The sequence below is a fragment of the Ptychodera flava genome, chromosome 3 (genome assembly GCF_041260155.1).
Source record: "Ptychodera flava strain L36383 chromosome 3, AS_Pfla_20210202, whole genome shotgun sequence".
In the NCBI taxonomy this organism is placed as follows: Eukaryota; Metazoa; Hemichordata; class Enteropneusta; family Ptychoderidae; genus Ptychodera; species Ptychodera flava.
The window spans coordinates 14,777,289-14,805,280 of NC_091930.1; the positions used below are offsets into that span (position 1 = coordinate 14,777,289).

A 27,992-nucleotide genomic window follows, 5' to 3' on the forward strand; every position below is an offset into this window, starting at 1 on the left:
TAGGCATGCACTACGAAAATATAAAGTTCGAAAGGTCATCGTTGGCACGTCAAGCACTTTTCAAGGATATATGGTTCGCCAAGACTTGTCGAAGTCGGTGTAATGTGTCAGACACAATAGCCGGTGTATTGTTGTCCACACCCAATGCAGTGTGAGGACCACAATGCATGCATCTCAGAGTGAGGTCAACATTCAGTGAACTGTACAACCTGCCGAGTCTTGTCAACAGGTGTCTCGGGGCTCAGAGTTACGTAGTTACAGCTTGGACAAGACAGAGCGGGTCTGTTTTGGTTTGAGACTGTGTTTGGCCGTGCACCTTGTGCTGACCATGAGCAAGGAGAAGATATCAAATTTTCGTGCAGAAAGAGTTTAATGTTACATGACTTAAATACAGGCTGTTAAATGACCACTGGACGTCAACGAGCGTAAGAACTGGGACATGTTGGAGAAAGCAACGAGTTCGGCAGTGTGTGTTTAGCCAAATACTGGAGTGCGATCTCTGTCGTCGAGTAGTACACTTGGATTTCTGCTCGACATATTGAATCTGCCGTGTCACTTGGGGCAAAAAGAGAAAGAAGAACCCTGAACGTCGACTATCCTTCAAGGTGAATGCGGAGTCATTTGATCGATCAGGTGGCAAGTTCGACTGAATTTTTCCGATATAGTTGCTGTCATGGTGACCGGCATAATTAAAGGATAATTACACATTAAAAGTCGATTCGGGTTAGTGATTCGCCCTTCTCATTCCGTTCTCGATGGCAAACTCGAAGGTGAGAAGAATTGACAGTACAATTGTACGATCAAGTTCAAGGGCGAGGTGTGTGTTACTAACTTAGAAGTGTTTAAAAGCTACACAAAATATCGAGACAGCCCAGCGGTTGATCAGAGCAGAGGAAGACTGCAACAAAACTGGCCGTCAATACAGAAGTATTTCCAGAAAACATTCACCGCATGAAGCAGTCGAATAGGGTAAGCTGTATACACTTGACATGTGCAGAGTTTAGTCGTTTTGTTTGTAGTGATGGGCTGACTGCAGCAGGGTGATTATCTGTTTTATCTCAAAATAAATTGGTTTATTTGATAAACCATTCGAAGAACGCCGAGTAAATATTGTTTGGCCGCGTAAATAATGCGAGCATCGCGGCTTAGGCCTACGTGTTGTGTCAATCTAACCAATTTGCAGAATTTTGAAAAATGCTATACTGAAGCTATGGTTTGGTAATTTATGATGGCGGGTCTTAACTTGTGTAAGCGTGTTTGTCTTTTAATCCCCATGTATTTCATTATTGCTATCCAGCCGCTCAAACGATCGATTTTTGATATCACAGTTTCGTCAGGTGACACAATTTACACCCGTTCAAAGTCTGGTGTCATTTTCCTCGTTTGATAAGAGACCGTCAGCAGACACGTCTAAGCGGTAATTTTATGCAGTGTTGCGATCACCGCTGTACATGCAAAACCTTGCCGACAAAATATGGACAAATAATCCACCGTTTGTTATTGAGTACTGTGTAAAGGGATAATTCTCACCAGTGACAAGTTCAAGTTTCCCAGACGCGTGTAAAAATAAAATTGAAGCTGTTCATTGAATAATCATCTGATAGCTTTAAAAGCAACATTTTCAGGAATTAACACAATCTGCATATAAACTCAATGTTGCTGAATTGCTAAATTGTCACTATATGTATATGACGACCAAGTCAATTTGTTGATAGTCCTACGGTTTCAAGGTGAATAGGGTCTCTGTATACAGTCATATTGTGGACTTTTTATCCTTATACAAGTGAGAAAATGTATGATTAAATATGCACTGAAAAATCGATGGCGATATAAAACATCTGAGACCATACATTAAAACTGCTAAAAACTGCTTCAGAAGCTTTCATTTTAACCACTGAGAATTTTTAGACTTCTAAGTATTCCCTGGGTAATGAACTACACGTAATGTTCTTTGAGTCGTTTGTCTATGCTTGTACTTGCCTCGGGCATCGTCTGAAGGAACTGAAAACAAAATCCGTGTTGTGTCGCAAGTCGCGACAATATCAATATTCCAAACAAGCATTTTGTAGCCATCATGTCTGACTGAGATCCAACCTCTTGATGTGTTGCAAGTCTCAAAATCGTCCTTGTTCAAATTTTAACATTTAATTGCATGCTTCAAACTAAACTTAACAATCTACTAGTGAACTACATACCTAAACCCTATTACTGCTTAGCTTCACCAGGAATTAATTTCTCACTTTTTTGAACGTTTGTGGGTGGGGACAAAAACTTTGACTATGTTTCAGTGCTATCCCCATCGCTCTACATATTCTATCGTCACAGTACAGCACGTCTCTGAAATACTTTAATAAGGTGTTAATCGTCATTCTCTGTGAAAATCAATTAGGAGAGATAATCTAGCAGATTACTATGATAAGAATGCTTCACCGGTGCAGTTTCCCGGTAATCCAAGTGTTTAGGGGATTTTGAAACTGATAGTGAAGATTTGCTTCTCTTCAAACTCCGGTGTTTGTTTTCCTCACTGAGCACAGAGAAAATATTCAGTTCTAATGTTTGAACCATGATGTAACCTGTGTCGGCCTTTTCAAAACAAACTGATTGTCGGCATGTCAACTTATGTAACACATTGTCGTCTCCCAAGCACATATTGCTTCCTTGTGGAGGTGAAGTCACAACAATTAGTGGAGAAAGACACCGCAAAACTATGGGGTGTTAAAAAATGCAGTCTCGCAGTCTCAGCATTGGTCAGGCTTGTTTCCGTAATTTACGAGTTACGTAGTACATTCTAAAGAATGTAACACAATTCAATCCAAACTGTACTCTGAAGTTTTATGGTGATAATTATCTGGGATGTCAAAATACCGCAAACCCTATGCTACGTGCTTCACTGTCTACGGCAGTACTCGTGGTAAAAGTAGGCGCTGCGGTGATTATGTTTTCAAAGTTCAGAAAATCTCAGTATTTCGCGCATTGGGTGACTGTTTGAACGTTGCCAAACGGTTGCTGCTCATGTGATAATATTTAAACAATTGCCACGAAAAACATGAACCAGTGTACCCTTCTTCAGGACAAGTGAGTGACGTCATAAGATTTATTGCCAATACTTGAACATTACAACTACTGTGCAAGCATGCGTGTAATGTTCGTTGACGAAAGGTCAATCAATATAGGAGTAAATATTTTTAGGTATATATTTACTATTTTATAGTCTCTAGCCAGTACTTGCTGACGTGAAGTACCACCTCAAGTCTGGGTTTCAGCCACAAAACACAAACACAAAAAACACAGTCCTTGCAGTCTACAGCGGGTAATGCACGATTCCGATCCGACTAAACCTCTTAAGACGTTAATATACACCGGATACACTGTATTGGCGACGAGTAATGAATACACATGTTGCTCATTTGATCACTTTAAATGCAAAGTTTAGTCGACGTTGCCATAGGAACAATGTCAGACAATAGCGAAACACTTCGGGCCCAGTGGAGAATGTCTATTCATTTCGGAGTTCTGAAGTCACGCTCTGTGGCTTGCTCGATTGTCATACAACAATAGCTCACAAAGGGCAGGGAAACCTGCGACGGCTCCACGGTTAAGACGTTACCTTCGCAGACATGCTACGGTTATTTCTGCGCGAAACGTCTAAGTCGAGACGGAATTTCGTTGTTTTTGTTTTGTTGTTGTTGTTGTTTTTAAATCGAATTCGTGAACTTTTACCACCTGTTGTGAAATCCGCATTTATTTGTCACGTAGCACACGTATTCACAGACCTTCCACTGTAGGACTGTGATTGAATGAAGGTGAGGGGGACTTGCACCATATATTCTGGAGATCGATCGATATAAAACATGTTTTATTGCTTAGCATATACAACAAGGATTAGGTTAAACTAAAAGATTTTGACTATAATCTATGGCTTTATATTATAACAAGCTGGGACACGTATAGATACTCAATCTGCCTGCAGGTTGACTTAGAACAGTAAAGCCTGGTAATAGAGTAGAGACCGACCAGACCCCTTCGTTTGCATGTATTTCACTCTCGATAACTTTCCGATAACCTGTACGCGATTGTGTTCGTCAGTCCATGTTTCAGACACATTACTCCATCACGTATCACGAAAGTTCTCGACACGACAGACTCGGTTTGTTGTGGCAACACTGCGTAAGCATATCTGTAACGACTTGGTAAAAATCACCGTGAACACTACAAGCGGTCTCTCTCGGGCTTCGTATCGGTGTGTACGGCACGTTTTCCGAAATAAATACCGATGTTGATAAGGAGACAGCAGCTCGCAATGACATCTTGTGTACAATCACTGACATCATTAGCCCCTCATTACAATGAAAGAGTCGATGATCAGAAGGAGCTTGTTTAATCTATCTATCACGTGACTACTACACAATGAAGAAAGGAATTTGGCGGAGCAAATGAAAGAATTAACCCCCCTTGAAAAGCGTGCCCTTTAGAGTTTAGAAATCATAAGGAATTTTAAGTAGACGTCGGAGTGTAAATAACGTTTGGTATGGAGCATGGCCTGGATACAACGCCAATGATCTGTATGGCTGAGGTGCATTTGTCCATGTCAAACAGTAACACTCTAGTGCCAAGCCACAACATTGTTTTACATTAACAAAGTAGTCATTCTTTTCGAAAAATTAGATGTCAGACAGGCCCTCTAACAATAGTATTGTTGCAATTTTCCGTGGGAAATCATGGCATTTCTTAGACTTCAAAAACACCTTCTAACCTCTCTGTACGATCCATTCCGTTTTTTGTTTGAAATATACCGCCCTATTATATTCTACACGCGCACTAAACATTCATCAGGTCAGAGTAATTAAATTTTTTTAGTCTGCTCGAAATTCCATAGGCAGGTGGGCGGGTAAGCAGTTAGTTCAAACGCTTAAAAAGTCAGTGCTTGGCAGTGCAAGTCGAACTCGGATTATTTGTATTGTAAGTGTTGAAAACTCTCCAAATATTACGGTACCTTTGTTAATAGTGATTTTTTTCACAATATTCATAATGTATTATTTATACCATTTACATATTTTGTTTGTTTTGGCAGGTCTAAAGAACCATGACGACAGAAGTAGCTGGGTCAAAGATCACGCAGGAACAGAAAGTGAAGCGGAAGATTGTCAGCGGGTTCAATGTCAAAACCAACTCCATCGGCTCGGTGCTGACCTCAAACAACCCTGCCGAAGAGAGGAGACTGACAAGGCAGCTGACGCTGATAGAAAATGAGAGGAAAAGACGAGAAAACGTGCTGACGTGGAACCAGCGAAATTTCTTTATCAGCCAAGTGTTTGATCAAGATGATGAACTCAGGTTCCCGAAGGCCGAAGAGCGGCCATCTTACTTGTCCGAGGAGTTGCCCGAGTCCAACGGCGATACTCACAAAAAACCGGGGGAAGAAACGTCGCATCCTTCGGAAAAGGAAGAGTCCCCAGACTCAGAAAAGACTAAATCGCGTTTTCCTAAAATCAAGCTACGGGCTCTAGGAATATTCGCCAGTGGATCGAAGCGTCAGGGTGAGACCGACCAATCATCGCTTGGCAAAGTCAAACCCTTGACCCGAAGTTTGACAAATGTAACCGGTATGAAGGCGCGACGCGGTAAAGAGGGCGACGCGCACGAGGCGCCAATCAGAAGGGAAAAGACTGAAGTAAATATGCGAGACGAGAAAACAGGCGCGACTGCAGAGGTTGGAGCAGACGACGCAATTCGCCATACACAAGAACTGACAACTCGAGGCGCCAAAACAAAGACAAGAGACACGCAACCTGTTGAAACTGGGTCCAAAAGACAATCGTATCGCAAAGAAACATATTCTGACAGAAATGACGAACAGCCGGCTGAAAACGAGTCAAACACAAAATACAGTGCCGTAGTGGAAAGCAAAAATCCTGCCACTTTCATGACAATTCCACCGTCAGATATGTCCGGACGTCGGCATAATTCAAGCGTGCAGAAATCATTCCAGTCAACAGAAGCGGAGAAAAATAAAAGTGAGGACACAGTGCTTTATGAAGGCAAAGAACGTGAGCTTTCCCGCTCAAATCTCGCCATCAACAAGGACGGAAGATTTTTGCCAGAAATTCTCCGTGAGGGTACGATCCTGGACATGCAGGCGCTGCTTCAAGAGGAGTCGGCCCGTGGCGCTGCGGAAGCGACTGTCGGAAAACGGCGAAAAACGAGGAAGAAAAAGAAAGACAAAAGTCAAAGAAATTGCATAAAGGTGTTGGGGAACACAGGTCGGAATTAGTCACTGAAAACGATGAACAGTTTGAAGTTGAACTGACCGAGGAGGAGAAAGAGCGAGACAAGCTGTTTCGTCGAATCACACGAACTTTGCCGACCCATCTTCTATTGAAAGCGCACGAGCGAGAGAACCAAGCCGGTGCCGACATGTCCGCGGCGACAAAGAAGCAACAGTTACTGCAACGAATGAAAGACAGTAGCAGTAGCGGCGAGGTATTGAAGGACCCCAGGTTTACAAACATTCTGAGGGCGCTGTCGCACAACAAGCTCTAAAACCACAACTTAAACAGTTCAACATTTGAAGAAAATCTCATCTATTATCAGATTAAGAAGAACATCAAATGCTTTGTCTTTTTTGGTTGAATACATTTACTTGTGTGTGCTTGTTTTAGATTTAACAATGCATGTGAAGTGAGACTTATGTTAGCCTCGCAATACGAAGTTTGTACGAAAGGGCGCCCCGTACAAAGCAAGAAATACAATATCTGCCAGTGAGGGCGCTTAAATTTGAAGCTTGCCATCCAAACTATCAGTATTTTAACCGATTACCCTGGCCTTAGAAAGGGTCAAAGTGTACGATTCGCAGTATTCGTTGATAAACACAGTAACAACAAATATATAGCATAAAACAAACCGTGCCATTAGCATATTTGCGTGCGTTGCTGTTGAAGATATTACGGCCGTGTCCTTTTCCGTTTGTTTGTGTGGTTTTCATCATTGCACAGAAATATAATTTTTCATTTTTCATAATTGGTTACTTAAGTTTTCAACTCACTGAATGTCAAGGTGACACAAAAATCCATACTTTTTATACAAACATGTTTACACTCGTTGTGAAGTTTCGCTTGTTTTACCTGTTGACAATGATGCAAAATAATAAAAAAAAAATCTAACAAAGACAATATTAATGTCATTTGTATGAAGTGATGAATGGTTCGTTATTATCTTATGTGCTAGTAGAAATGTAAGTCGAAACGTCGGTTGTCAACGATAGAGGGCTTGAGATTTGAGGGCCTTCTTGGAAAAATTTAATGCAACGCCGACAGCAGCCTCAGGCTTTAGGTCGGTGAACGAAAATCATAACCATACTCCTTTGTCATCATGTACGTACGAATATTGAATTTCACTGTGTGTGTGATAGGCTGTCTATGATTTCAATGCCACTCAGCTCCAATCCCATGGAAACAGACATCCTTTTGACGTAACAGAACAAAAAATACGTGCTGCCGGCGTCTTATTCGTCGCCTTCAATACCGCCCTCCAGCGGTGGTTCCGCGGTATGGATTTGCGTCAATCCTGCTGTTCAATTTTACAGGCAAAAGGAAAAATCATCACGCGTCTCCAATGTGTAGTTAATCGGCGTTCACTATTTTTTATAAAGCTTGAAAAAAAATTGATCAATTGGCGATGAAGGCTGTATCGGCGCCTTTATTTAAAATTTCAATAATCCGATAAACTTTCAATATAACGTTTAAATTTGCTGTAGTAATGACTTTACTTGTGCCGTAGGGTGCTGTAATTTCACACACGGACCAATAATTTCAAGTTCTGCCAACATTTCCAAAACTAGTTAGTTACTGCGCGGGCGAATACGTCAACAAATGTTCTGCACACGGTACTCTGCGCCCTTAATTTGCATGCCAAATTTGTCAGTTATTGAGGCGACAAAAATGGCTACAACATAAAGTATATCAATATTTACAATCATAACAATTAATAAATTGTTAAATTGATCAAAAGTCTTTACTTGTTCACTACAAGCACTTTTAAACGGGATTCTAAAGGCCCATGGTTGTGGTTTGTGTCCATTAACTATCGTACAATACTTGTCAACGTGACATGCATTACGGATACTCCCTGTTGAAGTTGAGCCTGTGTTAACACGAGTCACCTTAGTTTGTGGCCAATAGGTTTCAATATACGCCCTGGAAGACCGCGCACGCAAATATCGTGTTGTGTCCATTGTCGCGACAGGGGCCATTGATGTATATTTTCCAAAGGGTCTCAGAGGTGACCCCCTTCCCTCCCCCGTCTCCCCCACGAAGTTGGCGAGTCTTTTCATCTCTGTTGTGTCTGCTCTTTTCACGACCATGCGCGCCGGTGTACTGACAACAGTGAAGATGCCGCCATCACGCTACACGCACCGTTGATAATTTTATAGTTTTTTTTTTCAAACTGCTCATCGACTTCTAATTACTCTAAAATGCCTTAAGCTTGTTGTTTGTATTACAGTGCGCATATAAAACCGTTAGGCTAGTGTGCTAGTTATGCTGTAGGAACGCGATGCGCTCAGTCGTTTGATCTAATGCTATGAAAAGACAGTTGTCGTACAGATGTTGACACAGCCCAAACAAAGCACCATTGACTTGTTCTCTCTCACGTTACCTCGGTGACAACGTTTGAAAGTGTCGGCTTGGCCTCGTTTTAGAGAAGGGGGAAAGCGACCTCCTTACGGGCCACTCTTCAACACTGTCTTATCCGTTCTTCCCCTATACATTCTTTGATATGAATCCTCTTTCATCTACGTGGTCCTACCACCATGACCACAGAGGTTATAAAGTGAAGACTTTGAATCCCCCCTCCATTGAATGGTACGGCTTGCTAATTGGACATTTCCGGTGTGCGTAACAACAGTAGTGGGTGGAGGGACTGTGGCCTTACTCTATATTTGAGAAGGAGACTTTTGCATGGCTCCACTAAGGGGACATAGCAGGCAGCAATTGGTCATCTTGATGAAGAAGCAGGAGGCTCGTTTAGCACCGATATTGTCAAAATTAGAGGTTTCTTCGTCCCTTACATTGAAATTCCGAGCGTACCGTGTAAAATATCGGGGCAGAGGCATTTTGAACTATACGTTCTTCTCTTGCATTCCCGAAGTCTGAACCAACGACATAATGTCGAGTCTGCAGGATTCGACATATTATGGTGAAATTGGACTCTATATGTAAGAAGAGACAAGGCCGACAATTTTTATCACACTCAAAAAAACTCAGTATTCTAGATAATGTCGACCTCAACTGCTTCGTAAATTTGTCAAGTCACTATTTTCCAGACAATCTAAAAATTCTATATTTGAAGTCAAGGCCCAATACAATGGATCACCGCAAGGAGGAAGAATGACTTCTCAGTGTAGTTTTATCAAGGCACGTCGTCTGTCATAGCTTGTATCACCCTTCAATTTATACTTACAGCTGTCTAGAGGATGCACGCTTTAAGGAGATTTTTGTAATAAATTTTACTTGTAACGTACAATGCGCCTCGGGTGACCAGATATTAGGACTCTTAAACTTTTACAATTCTTTTCTGATTTACCACGTGGGGGCTCACTTTAAAGCTTTTGGTAAGAGAAAATTTGTCACCTTCTTAGTTTTTCGAAAGTTAAACATTTTATTTTTCCCAGTAGAGTTCGCACAGGGATGGTGGCCATTTTGAGTTTGAAATAACGGCAAGGCTTTGGTAATTTGTGTCTCTGGTACCAAAATTAGCACTGTGACTCTCAATTTTTATTCTTGATTTTGAAAGAGAATGGTTGAAATATTCACAGAGGAAAGTTTTAGCAAACTAGTAAGTCTTTCTCTATCGAGGCGCATTGTAACTATTGACTCAACCGAGTGCTGTGGTCATCGTCACTTGGTACACAGATGTTATATACTGTTATTACAACCAATGCCTTGGCACAATAGTCAGGGAAGGCCGGGCCGAATGACGTCGCACATCCTCCGGCACGTCGTATTGGTTAAAACCACTGATGCTGCAACCTCGTTTTGTGGAGGAACCGTGTTTGAACTGAGCTAACAGCCTAGCCAAAAGCCACTGCAGCCCTGGACCGATTGATGTCCATGCACACCCTACGATACATCACTGCCTGGTGCGCCCTCTTGTGCTTTTAAATCTTACACATCCCGAAGCGTAAAATCCAAAATAGTCGCCAGAAAAGAAACAAAACAGGAGCTCGTTTCATACAAGTTTTGTTGAAATTAGTGTAGCATGATTGCCAGTGGCGTTTCTATTGCAACTCCTGTCCTCTTTCAAAGCCATTGTGTACGTCCAATACACCACATACCTATTCAAATGTCTTTCATCAAAACATTGTGTCAAGAGGTTATCCTTTTACGCTTGCTTTATCCCGTCCTGGTTCAGTACACCACTTTCTCTAGCTATTTACATACCGTCCGGCCAAATACTCCTGACACGGACCGCGTTTTTTTTCTTTGAAGCCCAGTCACCGATTTCCACGGCACAGTACTAGTCCAGTTTTAATTGCCGAGGAAACACACACACGCCACCTTCGATTCAAGAGCGAGGGTGTCATCTTTGGACAGATCCAGTGACGTCATCAAAGGATAACAAGACTGGGTGTCAGCTATTTACTTTTCCAGTCGAGTAGACCTTCGTTCCGTGGCAGAGTTATTGGAGGGTATATTCATTATCACAAACTGGCAGTTATTGAGACGACGTTGCAGCGGTAGACTCCGTCCGTCGGTCAATTCGTATGGCAAATTGAATCGTAGCAAAAACCTCAAGTTAGAAAACTGTGTCATTCGATGCCAATGGTAGAGGTCGTCGTCTGGAAGTGAACCGTGGCCGCCATCCCTTGTCAGACAGGTAAGTTAACATGGTCCATCCGTCGACTAATTTGACTAATTCCCACTCAACTGGTGTCTTTCAACTTTATAGACTTTAGCTTCATGGAAATCCAAGCACGGTACCTGGATGGTTCAGCAAATATCACGCTACCCCATCCCTCGTGTTCGCTAAACTTCCTTTTGTCACAGACCGAACTCGTGGCGTTTGGGGTGGAAATGTGACTTCAACGTTGCTGAACAACTAAATGTGAGCAGGCATGAAAGCAGAACTGACTTGACATGTCGTTGGACAAAAACCAAAATATTAAACGTTGTGGAAGTTCCCAAAGCCTACAACCCCAGGGGCAACCTCTCTCTTCATTCAGAGCCAAATGCCAATATCGTCGCTCTCAACTCAAGGCCTTGCAACGCCAGAGCATTCACGTGACGCCATGGCGACTGAAAATTAACTGAGTCTCGACACAATGGTCGCATCCCCCATTTATCATATGGTGACCATCGACACTGAGAATGGCCGCCACACTATATCCATGGCCATGCCATTGAATACACCGACCCATCGCCAGGTCACTCAACACTTCCGGCGCCTTCAGTGATCCCAAGCAGCTTCTTGTACACCGTGGGAACTCCGGAGGCCTGCCGTACTTATATCGTGAACCGGGCCATTTTGTCTTTCTGATAGCGGAGATGGACGGTACCGTGCAAGCAAGTGGGCGTAACGCAAAGTCCGGAATACACATGTAAAAGCAAAATATAAAGTTTGCAATTTTGACGACATAATTTTGCAAGGTAGAAAGTCCAAAATCCCTTGTATAAAGTCATCTGAAAATCATTCGATATATACACGTCATCAATGTCGACATAGGAGCATCATACGAGTGCATATCATAGTACAGACTCTGACAATCTCCTTAAAATATAACGCCCCTTGGCCGATACTTAAAATGAATATCTTGAGATCACTGAACGCTGAATGATCGCCGATTGTTTGTTTAACTGATTTACCTATTTTTGCTATCGCACGCTTGATGTACTGATAAAATGAGACATTCTCTGCGTTGCTTGTAGTCCATCGGAGTGTAACGAGGAACGACATAATAGCATGTGTAAAGCGTTGATCTCTCATCATTGTCGTTCATTGAAATCTGCCAAAATCCTATAGAATCCGCATATCATTGCCCGAACTCCTCGGCCTTTCTTCTATCACTGAGGAGAACACGGCATTTTATGTGGAAGCGAACGTTGAACCGAGTCATCGAATTTAGAATACTGCCCGGAGACAGCTGTATATCACGTGATCATCTTGATTGTTCGCAAGAAACGTGATCCACGAACTTACCCTGAAACCGTAATAAAATAAACGCATTTGACAATCTCAAACACAGCCTAACATTGTGTTACATGTGATCTTGCTATGCGAGACACTTTACGCGTGACCCGCTACACTAACATCGACTAATTGTGTAGCCTGTTATTTGTATGGTAACTCCAGCCTTGATATTTCGTGACGGGCATATTCTCATCACCGACCTCTGTCGCCAAAGAAATGCAGGTCATACATAGCCCTCACGGCTCGCAAGTTAAAGCGCAGACTACTTGGGTCTACAGTATTCAATGGATGCTATGTTGTTAAATACGTGTTTTCAAATTTTTGAACAATAGTTGGATGATTTGATTAATAGCACAGCTAGCGTTCTCAGCTCAAGACCCTCGAGATAACCCCGGAGTCTGTGGCACAACACACCTTACAGTTATCCCTACACGGAACGATAGCTTCAGTAATGATTGCTTAAAAATTAGTCGTCCTAAATAGAGGTCAGTGAACTCAACGAAGGCGTAACTGAAGCTGATGATCAACAAGTGGTCGAAGACAGTATGTGCGACCGATAGTAGACGATTTCGATTGTTAAAAGCGTGCGCGAGTGTAAGTTTGGGTGTCGTTTTTGTTTAATTTTACTCATGTACGGAGTATTTTGTTTCAGTCACCATATCAAAATACACGGTGCTTGGCATTTTTCACGCTGTATATCAGAACTAGAAAAATAAACTCTTCTTATTAATGCTATAAATTTCGGCTTTTAAACCTTGTTTGATTTTGTCAAGCTCTTTTGTTTAAACGACAGCAAACCAAAACGAAGGTCACTTTCACCAACCCCCTTCTAAACTTCGTGATAAGTGCATTTCGGATGATGTACATCTTCATCAATCTCTTTGCCTGCCTCTCTTGCTACTTGTCTTTTTATTCTCCATCTTTTCTATTTTGCTGTTTTCACTTTCGTTGATTCAGGATAATGGATGTGGAGGATATAGAGCTGACGAACAGTGTGGAGCAACTGTTTCTATCTGCCGTCGAACGTGGAGACGTGCATGCTGTAAAGCACGCCTTGGAACACCGCAGTTTCTCTAATAACGCCTTGAGCGACGCCAGCAGTGGACAAGATGCTATGCAAATAGCTCTTGAAAATGGACATATAGGTAGGTCAGGTGTGAAAATGTCACCTATTATATCATACCAGTATACTGATGGCACAAATATATACAGCGATCTGATTGGTCGAGGCGCGAAAAGAACCGTGGTATATTGGCGATATACCACGGCTGGCATACGCGCGAGCTCTCAGCTTGAGGAAAAACCCGTTTTTGACGTTCCAATCTAGAATTTCAATATACTGTTATGATATAATAGCAATAAATCACACCCAGCGACGGTATACCACTCGATTTTGACCATTTCACTTCATGTATGCACTCGCTATCGCTCGTGCATATATGTCGTGAACTGGTCAAAATCTCGTGGTGTATCATCGCTGGGTGTGCTTTATTGCTTAATTGTAAGCTACTGCTGCATATATACACGACAAGGCTATAGCTGCGAATTCAAGCAACCTACAACGCTGCGTTTAGGTGTCACTTTTATCATATCAGACGAAACAAGTCAATTTTATGTCAAATTTTATAGTTTTACTATTTCATCATTTCATAACTATTGCTCTTATAAGACTGTACTATGTTGAAAGATACGTGTACTCATATCTTGTATGAAATTATGGTAATGAGCACGTATAAAGGGCAAGTTTACAACTTTTGCCTATAATGCTTTATCGGCCTGACTTTCTAGCATCTTACCACAGCTCTCTGTCTGTCACTCTATCTCTTTGTCTGTCTGTCTGTCTGTCTGTCTGTCTGTCTGTCTGTCTCTGTCTGTCTGTCTGTCTGTCTGTCTGTCTGTCTGTCTCTCTGTCTCTGTCTCTCTCTGTCTCTCTCTCTCTCTCTCTCTCTCTCTCTCTCTCTCTCTCTCTCTCTCTCTCTCTCTCTCTCTCTCTCTCTCTCTCTCTCTCTCTCTCTCTCTCTCTCTCTCTCTCGGACTTAGGCCTGAAAGGATTAATGTGTTTTGGTGTAATATTTTATCTATTTTCTTTCATAACAGATAATCAAAACGCAGCATCGCAGTCAAGTTTTCTGCTTACGGAGGAGCTCATATATATATATATATATATATATATAATATATATATATATATATATATATATATATATCAGCGAATTTAACTCATATTTGTGATTCCAAATTTCCCTAATTTTCTATATATACACACACTAATTTTTCGAGTTTCTAAAAGAGGTGGCCGGAAGTAGTTACTGTAACTACAATTTTAAAAACGAATGCGACTTTTGAGGCCATAATATCTATCTACCACTATGCATGGAGGTAGCTCCTTGGGGAAAATTGACGTCAGACCTTTCTAGCAAATAAAGCTGCACTCTGTGACTTTCAACGCTTCAGTAGAGAATCACGGGGGTGGGGCATTTAAATGCTACTGTACGCGGCTAGTATGGCCTGACACCAAAATTTTAACACACATTAATTAAGCCAACCATGGAGGTAGTAGAGAAGGAGTCACAACTGAGATAATTACGTTTATTACTATTGTGCACCATTGGTTTAATCCCTTTATGTCCTTTGTTTAACACCCCTTTCCCGCCATTTGCGTTGCCGACGCTACCTTCGCAACCGAACCGAGTGAAATTAACCTTGGTTTGCTAATGCGACTCAGTTTCTCCACAGTGTCATAACGCCTGCGCAAAGACTGTATTTGCGTAGCTTGGGTCAAGTGCGTCATGATAGTGTAAGAACCGACACGTTCCGTCCACGAAAAGTGAAGTTACACGGAATTTAAGTTTTTCATTCTCAAAATCTTGGTAATTTTAACGCCGTTTTTTAAAAATACTTTACATTCGATCGCAGGAACCTTTCCTTGTTAGAATGAAAGTTCTGATCACGAACTTTTCAATCATGTACTGAGTATGGTGCAGCGGACTGCAGCACTGCCGTGAGCTTGGGTTAAACTTGTAGCGTTTCCCGGGTGTTTATGACGCGACGCCAGCGACGCCATAGGCGACGCTGCGACGCTTTGTTTCAATGCATCGTACGTGTTGTTTTTATATCGCGACCATTCATTAAAGTCATGGACGTAGCAGTTAAAAGCTATGCTTTCTTGTTTAACCTTATCATTAATGCCAGTACAACATGATAAAACACGGCAAGAACCAAGAACTGGATTTGAAAAAGTTGGCGTGTTAACAATGCTGCTCTACGATGTATGGCATTTTTTTTGTAATCGCAAGCTATCATCGACTCAGTCTCCGCGCCTTTGCAGATACAAAAGCTCCCTTCCTCAATAATCTGTTCCTCGACCTCTGTAAAGCCGGCCGCACACGAGAGAAATTAGCTGAGCAAAAAATCCTCGCGAGGAAAATTGCTCAGCAAACTTCTCTCCGTGTGCGGCCGATTTTTTGCGCGTTGCATCACTCTTTTGCGCGTTGAGTAAAATATCCAACATGTTTGATATTTTTTTCCTCGCGAGGAAAATTACTCACCGTGTGCGCTCGACTGAGTAATTTTACTCACGACTTTCTACCTACGCGCATGCGTGGAATCACATGACAGTACAAAACGGCTGTCCCTATGGAAACGATAGTGATATTATGATGCAGTTATTGAGGATAAATTAGTTGAAATTAATGTTCAGGGTAAATTTCCCTTTAATTATTGTACACACCAATTGGTTTCTGATTAAAATTGACATTTCGGCCAATTGTTTAAAAAATTATTTTTTATTAAAATGAGAGAAGCCATAACTAATTTATAAAAGTAAAATATACTTCCTGCAAACATGCTTTTCCTTCTCTCCACCCACCCTTACTTGATAAATCAAAAGGCGAAACATTCAGATTTTATCCTGATCTTTATGAGATAAATAAAAAAAAATTATATGCTAAAATTCATGAATGGTTTTTTTTCCTATTTCTTTTTCTGTTTATGTTCCCCTTTTTCTGAAAATCACATGATTGCCTATGAATGCCACAGTATCGAAATGAAAGGCGCCATACAACAATAAGATATAGGCCCCATTTAGCATTTTTGTAACAGGTGACAAAGTGCTTCGCCGCCATAATAAATTAAAAAGAAAAGTGACACCTCCCCACCGAAGATACTTACCTGCCCCTGTTATGCTAATTACCACGTCGCTGTGCCTTTATTATTCAAATTATTTTTGTGACGGTCTTCGCATATGTTTAATCAGCTTATAAGTTTCGTCGTGCGGCGCACGCTAAGTACCGTGAGGGTGTCCCCCTTGTTGAAAAAATATCCCAAGATGCCTCACTAAATCAGTGGCCTTTCTGTACGCAAAAACGAACTTGCCAAAACTAACACGCAATAAAAAGATCCATTGATCTAATTTAAATATCTGTTAAATATTGAAAAGGGATTACATTATGTTAAAATCACATTGATAGTGATTTTCGTGTATTTAGCCCGCGGTTACTCTGATCGCTCGAGCATACTTGGGAATCTACACACAACCGTACACAGATTTTCGACAGAATTGATATATAAACGGGGTTGCATAAAATAAGGTTGGGCAGTTACTATGTCACCTCGATAGAAACCGAGAAGTTCTAGGTATACTAAAATAGATGTTTATCAACATAAAAGTCGCGCAAGCGCGGCACGACGAGACTAACAAATGAGGGAATTTTTAGGGGAGAGGAACTCTCAATCTCCGGAGCGGAGTTATATGTTTGACTTGAAAGAACACAAATATGCGAATCTCCCATTTTTACCTATTTTTCCAAGCTTCGTCCCTATCGCTACAAGTGCATGTTCTTTTTTGTCCCTATTCTTAAAATCGGGTGATCTAACGTCGTATAAGGCGGGATAACTTGACCAGATTTCAACTTATTTATCCTCAACAACTGCATCATTAATATCACTATCGTTTTCCATAGGGGCAGCCATTTTGTACTGTCATGTGATTCCACGCATGCGCGCAGGTAGAAAGTAGTGAGTAAAATAACTCAGTCGAGCGCACACGGTGAGTAATTTACCTCGCGAGGAAAAAATATCAAACATGTTGGATATTTTACTCAACGCGCAAAAGAGTGATGCAACGCGCAAAAAATCGACCGCACACGGAGAGAAGTTTGCTGAGCAATTTTCCTCGCGAGGATTTTTGCTCAGCTAATTTCTCTCGTGTGCGGCCGGCTTAACATCGTGTACATCAAATCAGTGGAACGACTCGAACTTCCCGACGCGACGTTTGGACACGTGACGCCATGTTTGAAGATCTGTCAACTGCCGAGGGACGGCCGAAACATCCGAACGACCCCGAACGAATTTAATCTTGTTTCCTAAATCCGAGAAAACGCGTTCGCAAGTCCCGTTGGTGCTAATGGAATAGTTTGTAAGGCAAACAGCGGCAAAACTCATGGTCCCTTCGATCTCCGCCGAGTTGTGACTCCTTCTCTGCTACCTCCATGAGCCAACGTTTGTCAGTTCTAAGAAGGAGCGTGACCGGACCTCTACACTGGACAGAACTCTACTGTATCCCAATTATTTTGTGCATGCAAACCATTGTGTAGTACCCGCATCATACAAGCGGAGTCATACGTCACTGCGACAAGAGTACCCGGATGTTGGCATAACTCGTGACCGCAGAGTGTTGATGATCGATCGTGGAGGGACTGTGGCTCGTCCTTCCTTTGGATAAAAATAACCGGTACCCGGATGTTTTTGGCACAACTCATGACCATTGAGTGATGACGATCGATCGTGCTTCTTTTGAAAAATAAATATCCGGTGTTTCATATGTACATGAAATACAAATGTCACATGAATTCACCCTTTGGCGATCTCATAGTGACAGTAAATGCCTTCGTTTTAATTTGCTTAATGTGTTTTAACTATATTTCATTACAGAAATTGTGAAAGTCTTACTGCATCACGACGTGTGTGTCAAAGACTCATTGCTACGCGCTGTTGATCTTCAGTTTTACAAAGCCGTGGAGGTGATATGCAATTTTTCAAAGACACTGATGAAGGTTTGCTTCTCTTCCTTTTCTTTCCTCAGTTCTTGTTGTCTATTAAGTTAGTACGCGCCTCGAAAGTGAAAGACTTAAACTTTTGCTCAAACTTTCCTTAAGGAATCTTTCAACCATTCTCTTTCAAAATCAAGAATAAAAGCCGGGGATCACCGTGCAAATTTTGGTACTACAAGAACAAATAATCCAAGATTTGCCGATTTTTAAAATTCAAAATGGCCGCCATCCCTGTGCCAAGTGCATGGAGAAAAATACAATTTTCGTCTTTCGAAAAAACAAAAAAAACAAAGCTGGTAACAAATTTCTTACACCAAGAGCTTTAAAATGACCCCCCCCCCCCCAAGTGGTAAAGCAGAAAAGAATTGAAAAAAAAATTGAAATTCCTAATATCTGTCCCCGAGGCGCGTTCTACCTTAATACTCACTGGTAATAACATAACAGTTGAAGAGAAACAAATTTACACTAGGTTTATGTAGAAGACATGATGTTCGTGTTTTGAAATTGTTCCCTTTCACTGCATTAGACGAAATTGGTGATATTTGAATGGCATTTGGCAGGCCGGGGACAAGGGAAAGGAAAATAAAAGATGGTTTTAGCAGTCATCACGTGGGTTGGTTCGTGCGTTGCGCGCTTTTAGATGTGAAATACCAATTACTTTAATCAGTTTGCCATTAAACTGATCGAATATTGTCGTGGCGTAAATTAAATGCCACACTCCGAACAGTGGTGGCGCTATAACAAGGTCCCACACCAGACACATGAATCCCCTCTCAAGTGACGATGAGTTGAAATCATCAGTGATCGAAAATTCAGGGCTAGCTAGATAACCTTGTCTCGCTCTCTGTCTCACCATTGCAGAGGAAGGGTTTGGATATCATCAACTCACGTTCAGATAACGAGGACTTCCACCCTGTGATGACACCCGTCATGTTGGCCGCTCACCACAACGACTATGATATCATCAAAGTAAGTGCACACGAAGTAGTGATGCAATTCACAATGTTTCAGCGCATCAATCGGGTTTCGGTCGCCAAACATTAACTTTATTTATTTTTTGTTCACGACTATTTTATATTCAATTTTTTTAGCTCGTTCGATGCACCCTTAGGGAATATAGTTGGTAAATATCAGTTTTGGTATCTTTTGTGATAAAGCGTATCATATTTGTAATCTTTCCAGCTTCTCTTGTCCTATGGTGCGACACTGGAAGACCCGGAAACAGCAACCGTAGACGTCACAGAGAAACGCACACTGCAGCACTCCGTGGGAACACTTCTCGTCTACAGAGCCCTCGCCAGTGAAGCCTTTATCACGTTGACCGAGGCTGACCCCATCAACAGGGCGTTCCTGCTCTGCGAGAAACTGCGAAAGCTAGGGGAGAGGGAGGTCGAGTTCGGGGACGATTTCACAGCCCTGCAGAAACAGTGTGAGGTGTTCGCCGCCGAGCTCTTGGCCCAGGCACGTAACAGCGATGAGACCGCTGCCATTTTGACGTACAACCCGAAGGAATTGGCAAACACGGGAAAGTCAATGTTGACACCCCTCACAAATGCTTTGAAGCGGTTATTTACCAGCAGAAGAAAGTAAGTAAAAAACCAATCGCATTTCGCATGCCCCTCCCCCACCTCAAGATGCTACGGTAGCCTTTAAGAACATATTTCTATATTCCATAGGTCTTGAATTATAACATTTACCAACAAAAATTGAATGAATATACCCGAAAGAAATGTAATGTTGCAGTAAATTTCTTACATGACAGGATTTTCCTTACTCTAATTTGTACTTTTTTTCAAGTTCATGGCGCATCCGTACTGCCAACAGTTCTTGATAGAACGATGGTATCATGGCCTGGCAGACTGGAGGGAGAGAGGGATGTTCCTGAAACTGTTACTAAGCAACGTCATCATGTTGTTTTGTCCAATCCTGTCCCTGGTCTACATTCTGTGTCCGCACGAGAGGATCATTAAGTTTTTCCGAATAGCGTAAGTAAATGAAAACAAAAATGTACGAAATTATTTGCTGGACAAGAGAGACTTGCGCATTTCAGCGATGGTCGATGAACTCTAGCTCTGTAAATGAAAACGAAAATCTATTTGGCGCCGTTGACCCAGCCTGACCTCACGTTTGGATAATTTTTTTGCAAAGCGCGGGAAACTACAGCACAGACTCGGATATCTTTTGTAAATGTTGCTTGCATGTTACAATATTTGACTCAATGTCCAAGATCTTCAACGTCCCCTTATTTTTCAATCCAGTTCTGACCTAGTAATCTAGTTTTCCTTTCCTTTTCCATAGATACGTGAAATTCTTGATGCACACAGGATCGTCGATTTGGTTTGTCCTTCTGATATTCATATCCTTATTTCGAATCGATGACCTGATCACTAGGGGGCAGTCTTCAAATCCCATAGATCCGTTGGAAAACGCCGTTATCAGGGACAGCACACGTGGCAGAACACCAACAGTAATTGAATGGATCATGTTGGCTTGGATTATTGGTAAGTGAAATTGGGCTCGGTTGATTCGGCGTTGTATTCTAGACTGTTACAATGCATCATAGTTTAACATTGATGAATTTCTACAGAGACCTCCAACCTCCGCTTATTCCTTTCTGAGGAAACGCTAACTTGGCCTGGTTGTGCAGTTTTTTTCATAACATTTGCCTGTCCGATATTGCATCGAGGGACTTCTTAAGAAATGTGTTAATATGACTTTTGTCTAAAGTGTAAGCGTCGTAATAATATCAGCAATACGACATCAAAACTAGTCCAATAATGAGTGTCATTCAAGGTGAATAAATAATTTACAGGTCCAAAGAGTAAATAGAAAATGACAATGGCCACGAAGCACGTACTCAACGTTGTCTAAGCAAAAAAATTAACATGAAAAATTATGCGATTTTTATTTCCTTGGTAATTGAGAGCATTCGGCATAGTGTAGGCATGCCTACTACTTTATGTTCCAACTCATTTCAGCAGAAAAGAAGGTAGTTGGCTTTTTAAACGAGAATAATAAAAAAGATTATTTAACGTTTGATGCTGCCATTGTCGTTTCAAAAAGAAGCCGACAGTTTCAAAAGCAGTAAAACTTGTTATGGATGTTCAGCGTTTGTTTTACAAGATGGAATCCGTTTTTACAGGAATGACGTGGCGGGAAATTAAACAAGTGTGGAATGAAGGCCTGAAGAAATATTTGACCGACTCGTGGAACTTTATGGATTTTTTGTCACTCGCCTTGTACTGGATGTCCTACACGTTGATGCTGATTTCATGGCTCAGGGTGAGTACCTGCCAATTCTATTATCCTTGTTCTTTGGCGCCATATTCAAACGAACCTCCATTGGGTCGCAGCGGGAACAGTCCTTACGTCGACTTTGGTTACTGCACAGTCTGTGGTTACTTATTACCATACAAACTGTTGCCTGCCACGTCCGAATCAGCAGTTCAATTTTTTTTTGGTCCTTGAGTACAATCCTAGAAAAATAATATCTACGCATAATGTTGTTTTTCGTTCTGAACTACAGTATGACTCAGTAGTTTAATAAAATCGCTCGTGAAACTAAACTGTTTTCGATTCAAAAGCGTCGCTTTTTGTATGTTTACTGGATTCGCAAACCTATGCATCTGCTTGAAACCAAGGTGTACAGACGGTCGAGGTTTACACGAACTCTTTCGCCATCAAAATAAAAATAAATCTGGGTTTACCGTTTAAACTTGTATTATAAGAGAAAGAAATTGCCTAAAATTTCCTTTTATTTACAATTAGAATTTCTCATTTCAATTCCATGGTCAAAGCTACTACACAATTTTCGATCTCTACAAAACCAGACGGTGAAAATTACATTTACTTCACGAGCTTCAAATTGTGTTCGCACTCTGTATATGTAGAAAAATTGTACACTCAATCGTAAACATTTGAGAGTCCGACTATTACAGTGTGCTCGTTTTACCTTAACAGGGGGGGGGGGGGGTCGTCGGAACTCTGCTCGAAGGTTGCCATAGACTAGACCCCTGCCAGCGATGTAAACACTGTATCTATGGCGTACGTTGGCGACTAGTGAAAGTAAAAACATGTTTGTTAACAATGAATATTATGAAATGTAATGTTGCAGCTACGTTGACGTACTGCGTTATGCATGAAATGAATTGTTTGTAAACAAGAGAAAGTCGCACAGGCGCAGTTTCGACGACCACCTCCCTTTAATCAAGGAACGGAAAGGGGACACATAACATGAACACATTGCTCAGACTTCTTTCTCGTTTGATTCTCCAGTGGCGCCAAGCCTACCAAGAACTTGCGTTCGGTGGCGGATCGACAAGAAACAAGAGGATGGTTGATTACGACGTCGAGAATCCGGCAGCAAACAATACAGTTCAAGAGCTGAAGCAGTACATCGATCTCGCAGTCAGCGAGATCTTGCAGAACACCAGCGCCATACACGGCGGGCAGCTGCGCAAATTCGCTGAGAAGATAATAGAGACGATGGATAGCCTTTCGCCGGACGACAGCAGCACGAACGATCTGCTCTCGGAAACCGACACAGTAGCCGACATATTGTCCAAATTCCAAAATGAAAATAGCATCGTTGAATCCCGCCTGTACTGGAATTCTTACGATCCGGACTTGGTGGTCGAAGCTCTCTTCTCAGTGGCCAACATACTGACTGTACTACGCTTGATAAACATTGTCGTCATCAGTAAACAGGTCGGGCCGCTTCACGTCTCTCTCTGGGGGATGTTCAACGACATTGCCAAGTTCTTGGCCATCTTCTGCTTTGTCCTGATGGCCTTCACCATGGGCATTACCCAGCTGTATAAATTCTACTCCACCTTGAGGATCATTGAATGCAATAAAAGTGGCGGTGAAAGTTCGTGTCAAAGAGGTTTCACAAGGTCATATGATGCTTGATTCAAGGTATATAGTCGTCGGAACTGCGCTCAAAGGTCGTATGGGACCCATACGACCCATGGCAACAATGTATCCAAGGCACAATGGTGATTGATGAAAGTTAAAACATGTCTGTCGTAATCTATCATCATATAATTTAAATGTTGTAGCTATGATGATGAGGTGCATCTTGATATCATGCACGAAATACATTGTTTGTACACAAGATACTCGCACAGGCGCAGTTCCGACGACTATATCCCTTTAAACTAGACTGGAAGATCAGTCGCTCGAGGGCGCTCTCTACGCTCCCCTCTGGAGCGTCCGTCCTCGAGCGACGGGATCTTTCAGACTATGATTACACATGCTCGCATATTTTAAGGGGTTTGGTTGACTCACTTGGACCGGGGAATCATGGGGAATGGCGTGTGCAGGAAAATAGGAGAAATCATCGTTTATGAAGAGAAGCAAAAGTATAATCAAAACATGATATCTGCAGCGCCGGAAAACGCAACCTACATTATTTTGCTCTTGTATTGTAAATTCTCAGCCTTTGAAACTTCAGGGATAATTATAGTAAATATCAAAGCATGGATTGTGAAAGGAACGATTCAATAAGAATTCAGGATAACTTTAAAATAAGTGCAATAAACTGATATTTTGACGTTTACACAACAAAATCTATTTTCTTGTGGAAATTTTACTAAAATCGCCCCCAAAAATTATTTACAGTTTCACCAACACTCTTCGAGCGCTCTTTTGGAATCTGTTCGGATACATTCAACTCAACGACCTGGAGACGAACGCCAATCACGTGCTCACCGAGGGAATTGGCGAATTTGCCTTTGCTATGTACCACGTCCTTGGCATTATCATCTTACTCAATGCTTTAATTGCCATGATGAGTAACACCTATACCAGGATAGAGGTAAGGGAAGGTTGATGTCCTAAACGCGCACATGACAAACAAAACTCATATCTTAATTTGGAGATGGTATGGTTTTGGATTTTCGTTGTCAAAGTCTCACTGACTATGTGCAATGGTAACGCAATGGAAACTGACACGGTGCGTCACATGCCGCAGACGACGAGTGAGATTATAAAGAATCACCATTTACATTGTGTTCTGAAATATTTGGTGCTAAAAAGCTGCAAGGAGCTTCACCTTAAGAGTCGAAACAAAAATCATATTCATATTTTCGCCTTCTCTCATTATCGGAGCTGGAGAGAAAGGCGTTAGGTCAAGTCATGACGAGTTTCGCCTTGTGGTCACGGTGGGACTTCGAGGTGAGAGCTTCAGGGCGCCCTCGCAGTTCATGTGATGATATCTCTTGTTTAATAAATTGCATGGCTTCATCGATTAGGGATGTTTGCAGTTATGTTTCATACACTTGGCGCACGATGTTCATTCGTATTATATGATTTCTGAATTACTTAATTACTGACTTTTACGCATTTATGCAAAACTATTCAAAGGCTAAATACTACAGTAATAGATGTTATTTATTCCGTTAAAGTTTGTGAGAGAAATTTAATTTTTTCGGGGAAGCGTACGTACAAGGCCTTTGCGGCTGCTTGTTCACCTACTTACACACTAAATTATTACCAACTTACTTCCTCTTCACTATCTTTCTTGTCATACTCTACGAGTAACTCAGCTCCTTTCACCAATAAGTGTCGTAATTTTCAGCTAAATTCCGACATGGCCAAAGACAGTAGAAGCGAAAAGCGCTTGTAATTTCCATGGAATGGTATGGCATTGTATCGCCCCCTCTATTGTGTCTATTCAATGATTCAATGTAATAAAAGCGTATCAGACATGATCGGCTTGACTTGCGAACATGGACCGCCAAATCTTACAATTTCGCGAGTTTTAGTTTTCGTCTTATATGAAGTCAAAGTCGGGTAAGGAAATAGATCTCTGTTTTGTAGCCTAGGGACAACGGAATGCAGTCTGTCTGTATTGAAACTTAACTCTGTATGAGTAAAACGTCGGTGTCATTATTGAAACTGTTCGATTTGAACGTCATTCATGGGAACTAATTGTGAATGTGTCACCTTCGCTATACTCCGAATTTCCGTAACAACATTATTATCTTTTTCCGCATTCCAGGAAAATTCTGACATGGAATGGAAATTTTCCAGAGCCCAGCTGTGGCTTAGCTACATCGAGAAGGGGACCACAGCGCCGCCACCGTTCAACGTCATCCCGAGTGTGAAAACTGTCTGGCGTTTCTTGGTTCAGCTGAAGTATATACTGTGTCCAAGCCAGCGAAAGAGGAGAAGCAAGGTAACCAAAAAATATGAGCCGACTCTACGTATAACCACGGTCCCTCCACGTGGAGGGACCGTGGTACAACATGCAGCATCACACACACAGTGGTATACTTGTGGGTTACTCGTGCCTGTACAAGTATATTGATTATTTAAAAACTTATTCACTATTAAAACGTTACTTCCTTTCTGAAATTTCGCTTCTTCCAAATGTATTTTGCCTGGCAAACATAAGTCCCCGTACTTTCGCTTATGCAGGCTAATTGTTCCGAGTCCCATGCAGTCACCATAATCAAAAACATTCTTACAATGAGGTTTGTGAAGTGAGCATAACCATACGTGACATACCTGTGTCACCCACTGAGTTATAGTGCGCGCTTGCCGACGATTGCCAATAAAGCCATGAAACTGGATGTCAGCTGACATCGTAGATATTACTTAAAATATATAATTTTATTATCAATAATTGTAACGAGACCTCGCCACAGTAGATTTGTCTACAGAAACTGGGCGCAATACGTCAATTCAATACGGCCTGTCTGAGTGCTTCTTGTTTGTCATTTATTTAGAAAAGGAGAATTGAAAGAGAGAAAATAGAAGACAATTATGTAGTAAGTATCAAGTCTGTGGATCTATAAATATCAAAACAGAATAAATTGAAGGAATAAACTTCAGCACACTGTCAGGCTAGGTGGTAGAGTAGTGCTGAAATCCTGGGATGAACGCCTTGCACGCTTGCAATTGGCGGACATCGACAGGAATTGCTCTGACGAGACAAGTCAAACAACTAGGGCCAGTCAAGTAAGTATTCAAGTAAGTATCTTGTATATGATAGAATCTGTATGCCATGTCTACATTCAAGAGAGAAGAAAAAACAAACAAGCGAACAGACTGTATCTATTGTATTTTTTGGTGTGCACGGTGTGAAAAATGCCGTTCGACAGTACGCGGTTCAATCATATGTGCAGATCATTCGAGGAAAACATAGCGCCCTCATACGTCTGGAGGTCCATTAAAGAGAAAGGAAAAGTCACCGTTGTTTACTTTTTAAAAAATGCGTTCAGATACAAATACAAATTCAACAAACGCATTGTATTTTCAACTATTTCTGAAATCTAATAAACAAACTGATCCATGCGCCAATATCTCTGTCTGTCTGTCTCTGTCTGTCTGTCTGTATGTCTGTCTCTGTCTCTGTCTCTCTGTCTATGTCTGTCTGTCTCTGTCTCTCTCTCTCTCTCTCTCTCTCTCTCTCTCTCTCTCTCTCTCTCTCTCTCTCTCTCTCTCTCTCTCTCTCCTTATAGACGATTTGTCACCAATTGGTAGTACGGTACTGGGCAGAGCGAAGATCAGCGTCCAAGGAAGGAGAGAAATCTGTGACGCAAGCAGACATAATGAGACTCAAACAGGACATCTCCAGTCTCAGGTCAGATATGGTTTCTTTGTGGTTACCTTTGAATTGTCATTGAAAATGCCCACTATATATAAAGTACTTACTTTTACAGTAAAAGTGTCAGGACAAAATTTGAGCGAAATGATTATTCAAGGTGTGACATGAAGACTAGATTATTTCGTTGCCATGGGAAATATTGTTTTGCAAATGTTAGGGTAATTAACCTTGCTAACATTCTACTTGTGCATATGACGATTAAGATCTATGCATGTCACTTGATCGGGATACAAAGCCTAATAGGTTGCTTGTTTGTGGTTTCATCTTTTCAGACCTTGCTAGTAAACATAATTGTCGAAAGCATAGCACATATATTTGCGCTGTGTTTGAATTTAAATAAACTGGAATGTAAATGAATGCCGATCTAAATTCTTTTAATTCATTTGACAACAACCATTGTCGGTGCCTGATAATTTCGAAAAGTCTAACGATGTTGCCAATTCCTAGATCGATATCTTCTCTGATATTCTAATACAGATACGAGTTGTTGTCCGGTCAGCGCATGAACGAGAGATCATTCGTGGGTGTGGTGGACACTACGAAACAAACGTTGGGCAAGATACAGGATATCGAAACTGCTCTCGAAGAACGTCCTGTGCGAGAAACAAAGTGCGTTGCTACGGAGGCAAATATCGGTGACGTCACAGAAACCGTCGACGTCGACGTACACAGTGACGACGCTGAGGGCGTCAGCGAAATGCCGACCGAGGGCGCCACTCCGGCTAATCAAGGGCCTGAAGAAGGTCCCGCTACAGCTGTAGTTCCACAAGAGAGCAAGGTTGAATCTCAGGTGACAACGGGAGGTTTACTACCGGGGAATGAAGTAGGGGATACAGTAGAGAAAGGTCTTGGCCACGAATCGGTTGATGACGCAGATTATGTGCCACGCGAAGACGCAAATCTTACTTCGGATTCGGAATCCGAATCCGAATCTGGTTCTGACAATTTCTACGAGGTTTCAGCCGTGAGGAAGATTGATAAGTTTAAATACCCAATATGGTCTAGCATGTTCAAATAATGTCACAATACAATACAATACAATACAATACAATACAATACAATACAATACAATACAATACAATACAATAAAATACAATACAATAGAATAAAAATACAATACAATACAATACAATACAATACAATACA

The 27,992-nt window shown here is 41.6% G+C and overlaps 3 protein-coding genes across 4 annotated transcripts; all 3 read left to right on the forward strand.

The window, feature by feature from the left end:
• The first annotated feature begins 24 nt into the window (after positions 1-24).
• On the forward strand, positions 25-7,173 carry LOC139129604 (eukaryotic translation initiation factor 5B-like). 2 transcript variants are annotated; one of them, XM_070695265.1, is made up of 2 exons: positions 25-969; positions 5,072-7,173. In XM_070695265.1, the coding sequence occupies exon 2, from the start codon at positions 5,084-5,086 to the stop codon at positions 6,269-6,271; it is 1,188 nt and encodes a 395-aa protein (XP_070551366.1). In that variant the 5' UTR covers positions 25-969; positions 5,072-5,083; the 3' UTR covers positions 6,272-7,173. The 2 variants fall into 2 exon arrangements, with proteins under 2 accessions (XP_070551366.1, XP_070551367.1); XM_070695266.1 differs by lacking the exon at positions 25-969 and adding an exon at positions 4,902-4,959.
• Positions 6,415-19,822, forward strand: LOC139127634 (short transient receptor potential channel 1-like). Its single transcript, XM_070693552.1, has 5 exons — positions 6,415-6,497; positions 13,141-13,328; positions 18,114-18,235; positions 19,094-19,201; positions 19,415-19,822. The coding sequence occupies exons 1-5, from the start codon at positions 6,415-6,417 to the stop codon at positions 19,820-19,822; spliced, it is 909 nt and encodes a 302-aa protein (XP_070549653.1).
• On the forward strand, positions 10,372-27,988 carry LOC139129605 (short transient receptor potential channel 4-like). Its single transcript, XM_070695267.1, has 14 exons — positions 10,372-10,872; positions 13,141-13,328; positions 18,114-18,235; positions 19,094-19,201; positions 19,415-19,818; positions 20,030-20,217; positions 20,531-20,733; positions 21,375-21,514; positions 22,508-23,127; positions 23,855-24,050; positions 25,236-25,412; positions 25,966-26,007; positions 26,701-26,822; positions 27,324-27,988. Exons 6-14 carry the CDS (start codon positions 20,033-20,035, stop codon positions 27,862-27,864), a joined length of 2,226 nt encoding a protein of 741 aa, XP_070551368.1. The 5' UTR covers positions 10,372-10,872; positions 13,141-13,328; positions 18,114-18,235; positions 19,094-19,201; positions 19,415-19,818; positions 20,030-20,032; the 3' UTR covers positions 27,865-27,988.
• The last annotated feature ends 4 nt before the right edge of the window (positions 27,989-27,992 follow it).

Bases quoted from the DNA above. Each gene is read 5' to 3' on its own strand.
- LOC139127634 (XM_070693552.1), top strand. From the start codon at position 6,415: ATGTCCGCGGCGACAAAGAAGCAACAGTTACTGCAACGAATGAAAGAC. The intron at 18,236-19,093 runs GTTTGCTTCTCT...TCACCATTGCAG, and splicing joins TTTCAAAGACACTGATGAAG to AGGAAGGGTTTGGATATCAT. The intron at 19,202-19,414 runs GTAAGTGCACAC...TAATCTTTCCAG, and splicing joins ACGACTATGATATCATCAAA to CTTCTCTTGTCCTATGGTGC.
- LOC139129604 (XM_070695265.1), top strand. From the start codon at position 5,084: ATGACGACAGAAGTAGCTGGGTCAAAGATCACGCAGGAACAGAAAGTG.
- LOC139129605 (XM_070695267.1), top strand. From the start codon at position 20,033: ATGGCGCATCCGTACTGCCAACAGTTCTTGATAGAACGATGGTATCAT. The intron at 21,515-22,507 runs GTGAGTACCTGC...TTGATTCTCCAG, and splicing joins TGCTGATTTCATGGCTCAGG to TGGCGCCAAGCCTACCAAGA. The intron at 25,413-25,965 runs GTAACCAAAAAA...TCATTTATTTAG, and splicing joins AGCGAAAGAGGAGAAGCAAG to AAAAGGAGAATTGAAAGAGA.